Here is a 12,146-nt window from a genome sequence, read left to right as displayed (position 1 = left end):
CATGTGTTGGGATATTTAAGAGCCAGAAGTTGAATTGTCCAAAAAGTTTGTCACCTCAAAGAGGACATAATCAATGTATTCTTTTTAAGGTCCCTTTTGCATCTTGGGTATTTTCATCGAAGGATTTCTATTATTCTGAAACAAAATCTCATTCTTATTAGTATTGTCTTCACCTTCAGGTTTTCTTGTTTTCCAGCTTTTTATTCTAGTAATCTGCCCTTGTGTAATTCAAAACCATGCCTTGTAGCATGTGAAGTATAGGAATTTGAGATTCCATCCAGCTGATAAGTGGCATGCATGAAGAATGATAATAACATGATAGATTTCTCCAAACACTGTTGAAAAGATGCTATTTCATCTTCAAAAGTGTAAGAAGCAAGTTGTGGTCACTGAATCCCAGACACCAGTACATCCTTTTTATTGACATGATTAAGAATCTTGTTGTTAGTGTTCGGATGTGTTTCATTTGAACCTGCCTGCACCTGTTCCCAGAGGGCAAACAATTGCCCAGGCTGTCACTCTTGTGACAAGTCAGCCCCATTTAAACTGCCAGCTTACAATTGGGCCAGCCTGCCTTGATGAATGCACTGTGCTGAGCGGCCGTGAGTGATAGAGTGCCATGGACCGAAAGCTGACTAAGAGAGGGCCCTAGTTTAGGAATGATGGGTGAGACTTCCTATCATTTAAAAAGAATGACAGCTTCCTTTCTCTGCATTTATGTTGCCAACCCCAGGCATTAATTTACCAGTTGAAAATGTATTGTCATTGATGAATGCTGTATGATTGGGGGTGGGGGGAGTATCATGTCACTAGGAATATACTTTTATGGACAAGTTGGATAATAGGACCTATGAGTAAATGGTAAAGACTAAATAACTCCTAGGTGAAAGGGGAAATATGTCAAAGAGACCTGGTGAGAGAGATAGAGACAGAGATAGAGAATGGTTTCCTAGAATACGAACAACGCAAGACTTGAAACCAATTTTTTTCTAGTAAGAAACAATGATTTCAGTCATGCTATATTTTTTAGTCTATTGAAGATACAGACTTCAGTGACTTAAAATTGTAGAGTCAAAAATATCCTATTCACTTTCTGACTTGCTTTAAGAATCTCACTGGTTTTGTTTAATCCTGGGAGAGAGACACTCAGTGACATGTTCTTCTATGTTGAAATTATATGCACTATGAAACCATAGGCTTAAGATATGGGTGTAACTTGTCTGTTCCTTGAGCCAGGAAGGATTACAGAAAGATTACTGGCAATTTGTAACAGATTTTGTGTGATTTTTCACATAGTAAATCCTAATTTTTCTGACTGGTAAAAATTAGTCAACCTATAGTCACCTCTGGATTGCTGAAGTCACAGCCCTAAGGAGATACTTAAGGGTAGCATTATTTTACATTAAAATAGTTGATAGGAGTTATTTCTCTACTTTGAATCTGTCTTGTACATAGCAGTGGCACTGCCTGAACTCTGTGGAGGAAGGGCTGATTAACAAATGTATAGATTTATACAGCGTAATAGGACACAATATTTCATTTTCATCTCAGTATTTTATTATTCATTTTAATGTTTACAATGTGCAATTTGAAGGTACATATAAATAAAACTTTATGATTTCTTTCCTTCCTGCTACAACTGTGTTTATCTGTAGATATCTACCTTTATACACTAAGGTACAGATTTGTCTCACTGAGGCATTTCAATTCATAGCAATTTTCTGCTTTAGGAAATATGATCTCTATGATACAGCAAATGGAATTTTATTTTCATCAAGAACATATTCATTCTACAATAATTGTTATGCCTAAAGTACTGTCTAATTAAGTATTGTTATACATTAATAGATTGAACCCTCATATCTGATATAAAATATAAACAAATTTCATGAACTCTTGATTACAACCTATATGGGAACATTCATGCCAGTAATACTAAGATAAATAAACAAATGGCTAATTTGAACAATATAAGAACACCATTATGCAGATTTTGATGAACTCTTAAGAGTAAGGAATTAAAAAGATTTGATTTCATTAGTTTAGAACAGAAGAAATGGGGCATACTGGGCTGAGATCAATGGTATATTATTGGGATTATCTAAAATTGTAACCTTTATTTCTTATTTGTTCTCCTGGAATAGTAACAATAGAGCATTAGATAAGAACTGTGGTTCATAAAGAGTCAGTGCTTCTTGCTTAAGGGCCTTTTAGCATATAAGTGTGCTTTAAGTTCATTACCTTTGTCATTATAAGAAGAGTGTTTTACAAAACTTGCTGCTTTATGTCTGGTACCAGTGGTTCACAATTGTAGTACTATTTACTCAGGAGACTGAGATCCAGAGGATTTCTGTTCAAAGCCAGCCTAGGCAGAAAAGTCAACTAGATTCCATCTCCAAAACAACATGTGAAAGCAGGACTTGGGGGCTGTAGGTGTAGCTCAAGTGATAAAATGCCAGCTGAGCAAGCAAGTGAGTGAGTGTGGAGTTCAAACCTTAGTACCATAAAAAAGCAAGCCACAACAAAACAAAAACCTTGTGATTTTATAGCTAGCTAATCATTAGGCTTTGCTTAACCTTACTGGAACTCTTTTTCTGGGTCTTGAAAAAGAAGATAACTATTTCACTGTCATAATGAGATCTTATAAAGTATTTGCCTCAGTGTTTGGGATAGATGATGTCATCAAGTTTTATGATTTCTTTCCTTTCATAAAGATACCTGGGATAACTCCCTATTGTGGTTTTGGAAGCATCACAAGAAATAATTCATTGGATTACACTACCTATACATATATGATAGAAAAAGACTGAAAGTTTATATAGACATGATTATTTAATTTTATTATGTTATATTTTTCTCATATAATGACTTGTGGTGAACAAATAGAATTACTCCTATTTTATGGCTATGAAAACAGAGGTTTGGAAAAGGTGACGAATATAATCAAATTTAAAGCTAATAAGTAGTCGAGTTATGATGAAGAAACCTATTACAGAAAAATAAGAGTTTTTTTCTCAATCTTGTGGCAGCAATGCAAAACATGGAACAATTATCTGTGTGTAATGGTCAAACATGAAAAAGGAAAAGTAGAGTAGGGTTGATTGAAAGGAAAGTAGACTAGAGAAAAGTTGGAGCTGTACTTAGGACAAAGACCAATGAACCAAATCTCTGGCTTTGACCAAGACCTCAGTCATTAAGTGAAGAATTTTTTGTTGCCAAAAAGACCCAAGTACAGGTTCTTTCAGTATCAGCACAGGATGGGGAGGCTTAAGGGTAAAGGGAACTGGGTAGGAGATAGAATTGTTTTCTTCTATGCTTCCATTTTTCTCTCCTAATAACAATAATAATGAATATATGTGCCTTCAATACTCCTTTATATGAAAACTTTTTAGGGGGGTAAAAATTGATTTCAAAAAGAATGAACAATATTTATTTAAAAAAATTCATTGTGAAAATCCAACTCTATGGCCTTGAACCTTCTTGGGCTTTTTTTTTTGTAAGCATAGCCTTATCTTGATATCTGCATGAAAATAAAACTAAGAAATGATAGTGAAACTATATGATAGCTTGAGGTTACAGAGAAATTTGAAAACTGAAATGAGTTTATATAGGAGGTCAGATGCCCTTGCCATCTTGCAAACGTTCATTCTCCCCATCTGACTCAAAATTGAACCTGAATGCATGTCAGCCTTTGGATATAAAATCATATCATTAGTAGAAGTTACTAAGGATGGGGCTGGTCATTTTTTACTGTGTGAATAGCTCAGAAAAAACAATGAGATCCATCATGCTGCTGTTCAGAAGATATTTAAATTTTTGTACTCCCAGTACAAAAATAATATTGTGTTCTAACAAGCCCATTAGTGAAAGACATCATTAAATCACTAATAAACAAGTTCTCTTTTAAAATGTGAAGTACTTATAAGAGAAGGAGAGCAAGGGCCCCTAAAGTTTCTGAACTGATGCAAATAAGATAGAGAAATATACTTTGACCTCTCATACTCCACACAGAGAAGCAGTGTAGCTTAGATTTTATAAAATGAGGAATAAAAAAATGAGTATCTAGACTGGGCACCAGAGGCTCATGTCTATAACTAGTTGAATGGCAAAGATCTGAAGGATCTCGATTCAAAGTCTGCAAAATTCACAGGACCCCATCTCAATCAATATCTAGGTGCAGTGGTTTGTGTTTGCCATCTGAGCTATGGGAGAGGCTGAGACTGGGAGGGTTGCTCTTTCAGACCAGTTTGGGATGTTGGGAGGGAAATAAAAGCTTATCTAAAAAAACAATCAGAACAAGAAGGTCTGGAAGGGTGGCTTAAGTAGTAGAATACTTGCTTAGCAAGTATAAAGCACCAAGTTCAAACCCCAGAAGGGGAAAAATAACCTGTCTAAAGTATATGATTTCTCTGAAGAATAGTGGTCATCTAGTGCTCGTCAAGGTATTGGGAGGTGAAAACAAATGGAATTATGCTTTAAGGGCTTTTGTTCCTTAAATGATTTTTCTTCTAGCTCTTTTTTTTTCATACTGTGAGGCAGCTCTCAAATATTTGTGGAAGCTCTGATAAGTCTCAGCCTCTATACTTAAAACGTTAAGACCTCTCATAGACAGCTGAGGGGCAGAGGGAAGCGGATAAAGTGAAGACTGGCATTTCTTTTCTTAAGCTGAGCATTAGCAGCCACAGCCACCCATGTAGCTGTCATGTAAAAATGCAGGAAGCAGAAAAGTAGGTAAGGAATATAGAAAAGAGAAAAATAAGGAAGCATTTAAGTGTGGGTGATTTCATTTGAAAATATGTTCTGCAGAATCATTTATAAACCCAGATCTATTGGCTGAAGAAGCAAAGCAAGTTTGAATTTCTCTGCTATGTGTCAGGACACTCAGTGACTTTTATTCTCTTCTTTGAGGAGATATAGTAACTATGTTATATTATTGGAGCTTTGTTTGCTTATTTATTTTGTAAGCTTTCGGGGGGGTAGTGTGCAAGTCACTTTTGACTGCTGTTAAGTGTCTACACTGTGTATCTGTGGTACCATCTCATAGATGACTTGAATCACTTCTCTAACTCCCTGATGCCTGTCTCCTCCCTTCTGTCTGTCTCCTCCCTTCTATCTCCTCTGCCTCCTTGAGAGGACTGCCCAGGGCTACAGGATTGGCTTCACCTCAGGCTCAAACAGCAAGAAGAACAGGAAAGCTTACATTCCCCAGAGTGGCCCATAGCCTATAACTGACTGGTTCAAAGCAGAAAAACCTAGATTCATCTTAATTTAATTATATCCTTGTAATATAACTTTTACTTTAGAAATCCCTGTGGGATCAGGCTGAGCTTTGGTTGTTTGAAATATCTCCTTGGCTGCCTGCTTCCGCTCCTTGCGTGGCTGTCTCCAATCTCTTAAGGAATTCTCTTGGAGCATGTCCTTCAAACATAGCTCTTCACATATCAAGCTTCATCTCAGAACATTGCTTCTGGGGAGCTCAGGGCAAGACAATATCACAAACACACACACACACACACACACACACATTAAAATGTTTATTAAATAAATGTCTATATGTATAAATGATTAGAGCTGACCATATTCAGATAATCAGGGTACACTAGAATGCTAGATTTTACAGTAGACAAAAATAACAAGAGTAAGGTCAAGAAAGAAATATCATGGCCATTCAAGAAAGTAAATAAATTCAAGTTTCTTCTGTAAGAGTAAAGGGTTATTCCATTGTTTCATTTCTTTAATTACTTATTTTTTTTTGTTTACGTGGTTCTGAGGAATCAAACCCAGGACCTCATGCGTGATAGGCAAGCACTCTGCCACTAAGCCACATTCCCAGCCCTTGTCTTATTTCTTTAATAAAGCTGTGTAAAGGCTTTGTAAACAAGTGGCTTTCAAAAAGCAAATCCAAATAATAGTGTTTCTCTTCAGTTAATGTGGCCTGCTATTAAAACTTTCTATAGTCCGTAGATTAGATAGGTATCTTTCTTTGTCATTGCAAATAAGATTTATTTAAAGGACTTTATTTTATTAGTATGATGTATTATAAACAAGGTTTTATTTACACAATGGATTTAATTGCTCTATGGAACAGTGATACTGTTTTTATTTTTGTAGACATTAAAACTTCTTCATCAGCCTCCTCTCTGAGTCACCCTCTTTCTAGTGAGAGTGAAGATGAATCTGCTGAGCATGATCAGAGAGTCCATACGCCCAACCAACGGGGCTATGAAAGCTCAGATGAAGCTGCAAGTTCATCTTCTTCAGAGCTGAGTGAAAACGACGAGCCAGGAAAATGCTACCTTCCGAGCTTGGAGAACTTCTTGGAAGTTGAAGTCAAAGATCAAGAAATAATAAATACCAATGTGAAAACCCAGGCTTTGACAACCGAGGAAAGCTATGAAAATGGTCTTGAGGAAGAAATGGAGAAAAGAGATGAAGGGCTTATAGAAAATTTATCTAAGAAGTCCAGGAAACAAGCTTCTGAAAAACAAAAGGCAAAGGTTCCCAGTAAGGTTTGGGACGAAACCACTGCTGAGGTGGACAGAAAGGCAGGTCTCCCTGAGGTGGATGAAGGTGGTGAGTATGGCCACTGAGCTGACCTGCCGTTGTCCCATTATGGATGCTGGTTTGGGTTATCATGTACTGCCAAAGCTCAGGAAGCACTTGTGATAATGCTACAGCGATTCCATATTTCCTTTCTCTCTGTCACATAATCATACATGTATTTTCAGCTTGTTTTCCTTCTATTGCATTTTAAAAATCACTTGATAATTCTTATAGCCTGTTTCCTATTTTCTGTAAATTCCTTCTTATGGTAATTCTATCTGATGAGTCAAATAAAACATGCAACATGTCTGAAGGCAAGGATATGTGTGGCTTTTTGGAGGTATACTCTGTATGTTCTTATTTATCTATCCATCGCTCACATTGATGGGTGCTTGCTATTTTCTATGCATGGTTTTAAAAATGTCTTAACTCATTGCATCTCACCATGGCTCCATATCCCCATGAATTAGGTCCTATTACCATCATCTCCTCTTTCACATGAACAATCTTTGCCTTCAAGAGTAGTTAAGTAATTTGCTGAGGATCATACAACTATTAAAAAGCCTTCTTAGAACTTAAAACCAAGCAGAGTGCCTCTAGACTATCTAGAGATTTTCTTTTGCATCAGTGTAATTGGAATTTATATTTAGGGTTAAGAAGAAAAAAGCAAGGAAGGAAGGAAGGAAAAAATGAAGGAAGGAAGGAAGGGAAAAATGAAGGAAGGAAGGAAAAGAAGAAATAAAGGAAGGAAGGAAGAAAAGAAGGAAAGAAAGAAAGAGACAGAGAAAAAAAGAAAGAAAGAAAATAACCTAAGAAATTTCAAACTTCACTTTCCTTTTGTGAAGCTGAGTTACTTTGTTCCTGATCCCTTGGGGTTCCCTGGTTTGCAGGGTGACCCCATTCAACAGGGGAAACCTAGGAGGGGCATAAGTGACATGAGATCACAAGACCTTAGACATATTTAAACCCTTCTGCTTTTCCTGTTGTGAGGAAGACAGTGAAAGGATGGAGTTTTACCCTGTGGATTTTGGGTAGTGACTGCCAAACACCTGGGCTCCCGGAGCATCCATGCCTTCTGTCATGTATCTCATAGTGCACCCTGCTTGCTCTCACTTCTCTTCTGCCAAGGCAATGGCCTCTTCTGGATTATAAAATGAAATTGGCTTCATTTTTTTTTTTTGCCAGTCCTGGGCCTTGAACTCAGGGCCTGAGCACTGTCCCTGGCTTCCTTTTGCTCAAGGCTAGCACTCTACCACTTGAGCCACAGCGCCACTTCTGGCCGTTTTCTGTATATGTGGTGCTGGGGAATCGAACCCAGGGCTTCATGTATATGAGGCAAGCTCTCTTGCCACTAGGCCATATTCCCAGCCCAACTTCATATTTTAATATGATGAAAATATGTGTTCCTAAAAAGTTCGAATACTTTAATATCTATATTTATTTTAGTCCCTTAAAAGCCATTTTATGCCCATAATAAGAAAGTTTGGCACTCCAATAACTAAGACAAGGTCTGAAGTTACATGTGAAATCAGAGAAGGCATTGAAGGAATGCTATAGGCTTTAAAAGAAGTCTAATTTGGCTAAGGTCACCTTGGAAATTTTTCATGAAGTGTTATCTTTAAAAGGACTTTGAAAGTTAGTCATATGTGGACACTGGTGACTCATGCCTGTAATCCTAGCTACTCAGGAGGCTGAGCTCTGAGGATTGTGATTTGAAGCCAGCCTGGGCAGAAAAGACCATTAGATTTGTATCTCCAATAAACTACTAAAAAAAAAAAAAAGCTGGAACTGGTACTGTGGCTCAGGTGGTAGAGCACTAGCCTTGAGCAAAGAAAGGCTCAGGGCCAGAGCCCAGGCCCTGAGTTCAAGCCCAAAGACTGGCAAAACCTTTACAGTTTTGAAGATGAGATGTAAGTTGACAAAAGTAAAATAAATTCAATAAAATATTCCAGAGAGTGGTATATAACAAGAGAACAAAGCATATGGATTAAAATTGTGCTGTGTGCTGAGGAAATGTTACTAAGGGCTTGAACTTGGGGCATAGATGCTGTCCCTTATCTTAAATTGCTCAAAGTTGGTGTTCTACACTTGAGACAGATCTACCTTTGGCTTTCTTTTGGTGGTTGATTGGAGATGAGACTCTTAAGGACTTTCTTCCCCAGGCTGGCTTCAAACCATATTCCTAGATTTGATTTCAACCTCCTGAGAAGTTATGATTACATGGGCCGGGGTATTTTTATTTTATTTTATGTGTGTGTGTGTGTGTGTGTGTGTGTGTGTGTGTGTGTGTGTGTGTTGGTGGTAGGCTTAAATTCAAGGCCTAGGTTGTCCCTGTGGCGGTTTTCTCAAGGCTATGGCTTTATCACAGCTTCCTTTCTGATTTTTGGTGGTTACTTGGAGAAAAAATTCTCATGGATTTTTTTCTACTCAAGCTGGCTTTCAACCACTATCCTTGGATCTCAGCCTCCTGAGTAGCTAGGAGTGCAGGTATGAGCTGCCAGCACCTGCTGTTTTTTTAATGTTTAAATGGACTACAAAGCCTTGTGTGGATCTTTACTTAAAAAATGTTTATCAACAAACTTTGTTTTAGAATTATCTATCTATCGAACTATCTATGGATTGATATAATTTGAGTCTCTGGTGTTTGAGCTGAGGGCATTATTCTTGCTAGGCAAGCACTTTATCCTTTGAATATACCTCTAGCCCTACTTTTGCTTTAGATGCTTTTTTTTTTTCTCACATGGGATCTTATGCTTTTATTTAGGCCATCCTGAAATAATGGTCCTCCTGCCTACATCTCTTGTGTAACCAGAATTATCAGTATATGTATGCTACAGTGACTTGATTCTCCTGTCTCTACCTCCCAAATAGCTCAGATAATAGACATGAAGTACCACTTTATTCCCCTAGAGTTACACTGAAATCATGACCAACATTTCTAAACAATCATGTGTATGTGCATAAAAATCATTGTTAATATATAAAAAACTTCCATAAAATAATTCTAATCTTAGATCTTGGATTTCAGTTTTAAGTTTTGGGACATCAGAACCTTTAATTGAGAAAATTTGCATAATTTAACAAGATGATAAATTGGAAACTAAAGTATGGACTAGGGGTGAAATTCAAGGACATAGCACTTGCCTAGTATTCATAAGGCCTTGGGTTCAATCCATAGCACTGGTTCTTTTTTAGTAATGTTTATTATTCATTAACATCTAGTGAGTACACATGAAATGATATTAAAAAAATAGAAGAAGGTAGTTTTGAAAAATTATCTCAAAGGTTTGTCACATAAAAATAATTGTTTGCAACATTTTGTCAGGGTTTTTATTTCTAAAATACATTTTACAAAGTTATATTGTTACAAAATTTATTCTGTTTTATGTTTTAGTGTTATACTATAATCACTTTTCCAACTTAATGTGGAACATGCTATATGTTTCTGAACATGTTTAAGACCTGCATATTATACTTGTGTTCTCTAAACCTAATCATCTCAATTGTTGACTATTTACATTTTTTCCTCTATTCACTTTAATAGTACTTTATGATTTTATTACTTAAGTCATTTAACACCCATAATATTTTTCTTATGTTAGATTCTGAAAATTTTGTATCAAATGTTTCAGATAGCTTATGTGCCTTGATAACTTTTTTTTCTCAAATTGACTCAGAAAGGGCAAAAAGAAATTGAGATTTACTTTGCTTAAATTCTACTCTTTGCTCAGAAATAACTTTGAGCTTTTTGTGCATGATTACTGAAATTTTAAATATAATTATTATGTTTTATGAATGTAAAGTAAATTAAGAATATTTTTTAATCTCAGAGTTCAACTTTTATAGAAGTGTATGTACTTTTTCTTGTGGTACTAAAAATTGCACTAGAGTCTTGCCTGAGCTAGTGAAGCACATACCATTGTGCTATGTCTCTATATGTATTTTATTTTATTTATTTTTGTTAGTTCTGGGAGCTGTCCCTGAGACTATTTGTACTCAAGGCTAGTGCTCTAGTGGGCCACCGGACCACTTTCTCTTTTTGAGTGGTTAATTTGAGATAAAAATCTCATAGGGACTTTTTACCTGGGCTAGCTTTTATAAAAAATTTTATACTATTTTTTAATTAAACTTTTTTCTTTATTTTATATACAGACGGGTTTTTTCTATATTTTATATATAGAGGGGTTATAGATTCATATGGAAGGCAGTGAGTACATTTCTTGTTCAACTTGCTAGCTCCTCCCTCTTCCTCCCCCCTTCTCCCTTTCATTCTCCCCCCAAGCGTTGTGCAGTTGATTTACGCCAAATGGTTTTATAAGTATTGCTTCTGGAATGGTTTGTCTTTTTGTCCTTTGTCTCTCAATTTTGATATTCCCTTTCCCTTCCCCAGATCTAATACCTGTATAAGCAGTATCTAGGGTATTTGGATGAGATATAGTGGCAGCGAGATTACAACCATAGGAAGGGAATACAAGAGAAACAAGACTAAACAAAACAATCAAACAGACAAGAAAAAAAAACACACACAAACAAAAGGTATGGTTTCACATAGCATGTTGATAATAATTACAACAGTGGTTTAACTCTTGTTTCGGTAACATGGAGTTCATTTCACTTGGCATTATGGGATCATATGGGTATAGTTATTGGGGTATTTTGATCTTCCACCATGCTAGCTATGAACCATGGTCCTCAGATCTCAGCCTCCTGACTAGGTAGGATTACAGGTATACGTCACTGGTGCTCAGTTTCTTTTTATATTTTAATATGTAAATCAAAAATAGTAATAGATAGGTGACCAAATAATTTAAAACTAAATGATACACAATTAAAGAGCAATTTTGTCATCTTGTACATAGGATAAAATGGTCCTGATAATAGGGACAAGAAAATCTTAGGATTTGAGAAATAATTTATCAGTGAGTTATATGGAATTGTATAGTTGCTTTTTCTAGGATACTTCTGCCAACAAATATTTGTTGGCCATTGACTTTGTGTCACATACAGTTCCCAGTGCAAATATAATAATGCCTGTGTATGTGAAGTTTATATTCTGAAAAATAAATATGTTAAAACAGTGAGATGAGAACACGGAGTGTCTAGGACTTACATTATCAGAGAAAACAGGTTGAGGATATGAAAGGATGACATGAGGAAGAAGGGTGCTCAAAAGATGGCCTCTCTACTGATGGGACATTTTTGTGGAGACAAAGTGAGGTCTGTCACCTTCAGAAAGGGCACATGCAACAGGAGGGCAGGAGGAGAAAAGGACAAAAAGAGAGGGGAGAAAGGGGATGGGGAGGAGGAGAGAGGACAGAGGGAGAGGAGAAAGGGAAGGGGAGAAGAGAGAGATAAGAGAGAGCAAGAGATAGACATAAAGCAAGAAAGAGAGAAAAATATAACTAGAGCAAGATCCAGAGAGCCACAGAATGAGAAAGCAAGAGAATCAGCAAGACAAAGAGGGATAGGCTGGAGAAATTGGGGAGGCAGAAAGACCTGGGGGGAGGGGGAGACAAAGATGGAGAGAGAATAAAATGAGGTCAGAAAGGCACAGTGATAGGCCATGAGGAGGGATTTGTTCTGAGATGGGAAATCTTTGCACT

The 12,146-nt window shown here is 36.7% G+C and overlaps 1 protein-coding gene across 1 annotated transcript in view; it reads left to right on the top strand.

Annotated features, from left to right (window-relative positions):
- Erich3 (glutamate rich 3) overlaps positions 1-12,146 on the top strand; it is an 88,984-nt gene that overhangs the window by 63,502 nt on the left and 13,336 nt on the right. Inside the window, exon 12 of the mRNA XM_048352136.1 lies at positions 6,112-6,573. Coding sequence (XP_048208093.1) covers positions 6,112-6,573 — 462 coding nt within the window. The remainder of the gene's footprint in view (positions 1-6,111; positions 6,574-12,146) is intronic.

This window comes from Perognathus longimembris, chromosome 7 (assembly GCF_023159225.1).
Source record: "Perognathus longimembris pacificus isolate PPM17 chromosome 7, ASM2315922v1, whole genome shotgun sequence".
Classification (NCBI taxonomy): domain Eukaryota; kingdom Metazoa; phylum Chordata; class Mammalia; order Rodentia; family Heteromyidae; genus Perognathus; species Perognathus longimembris.
Note: the sequence above shows the minus strand (reverse complement) of the source record. Positions and strands in the feature narration are given on the sequence as shown.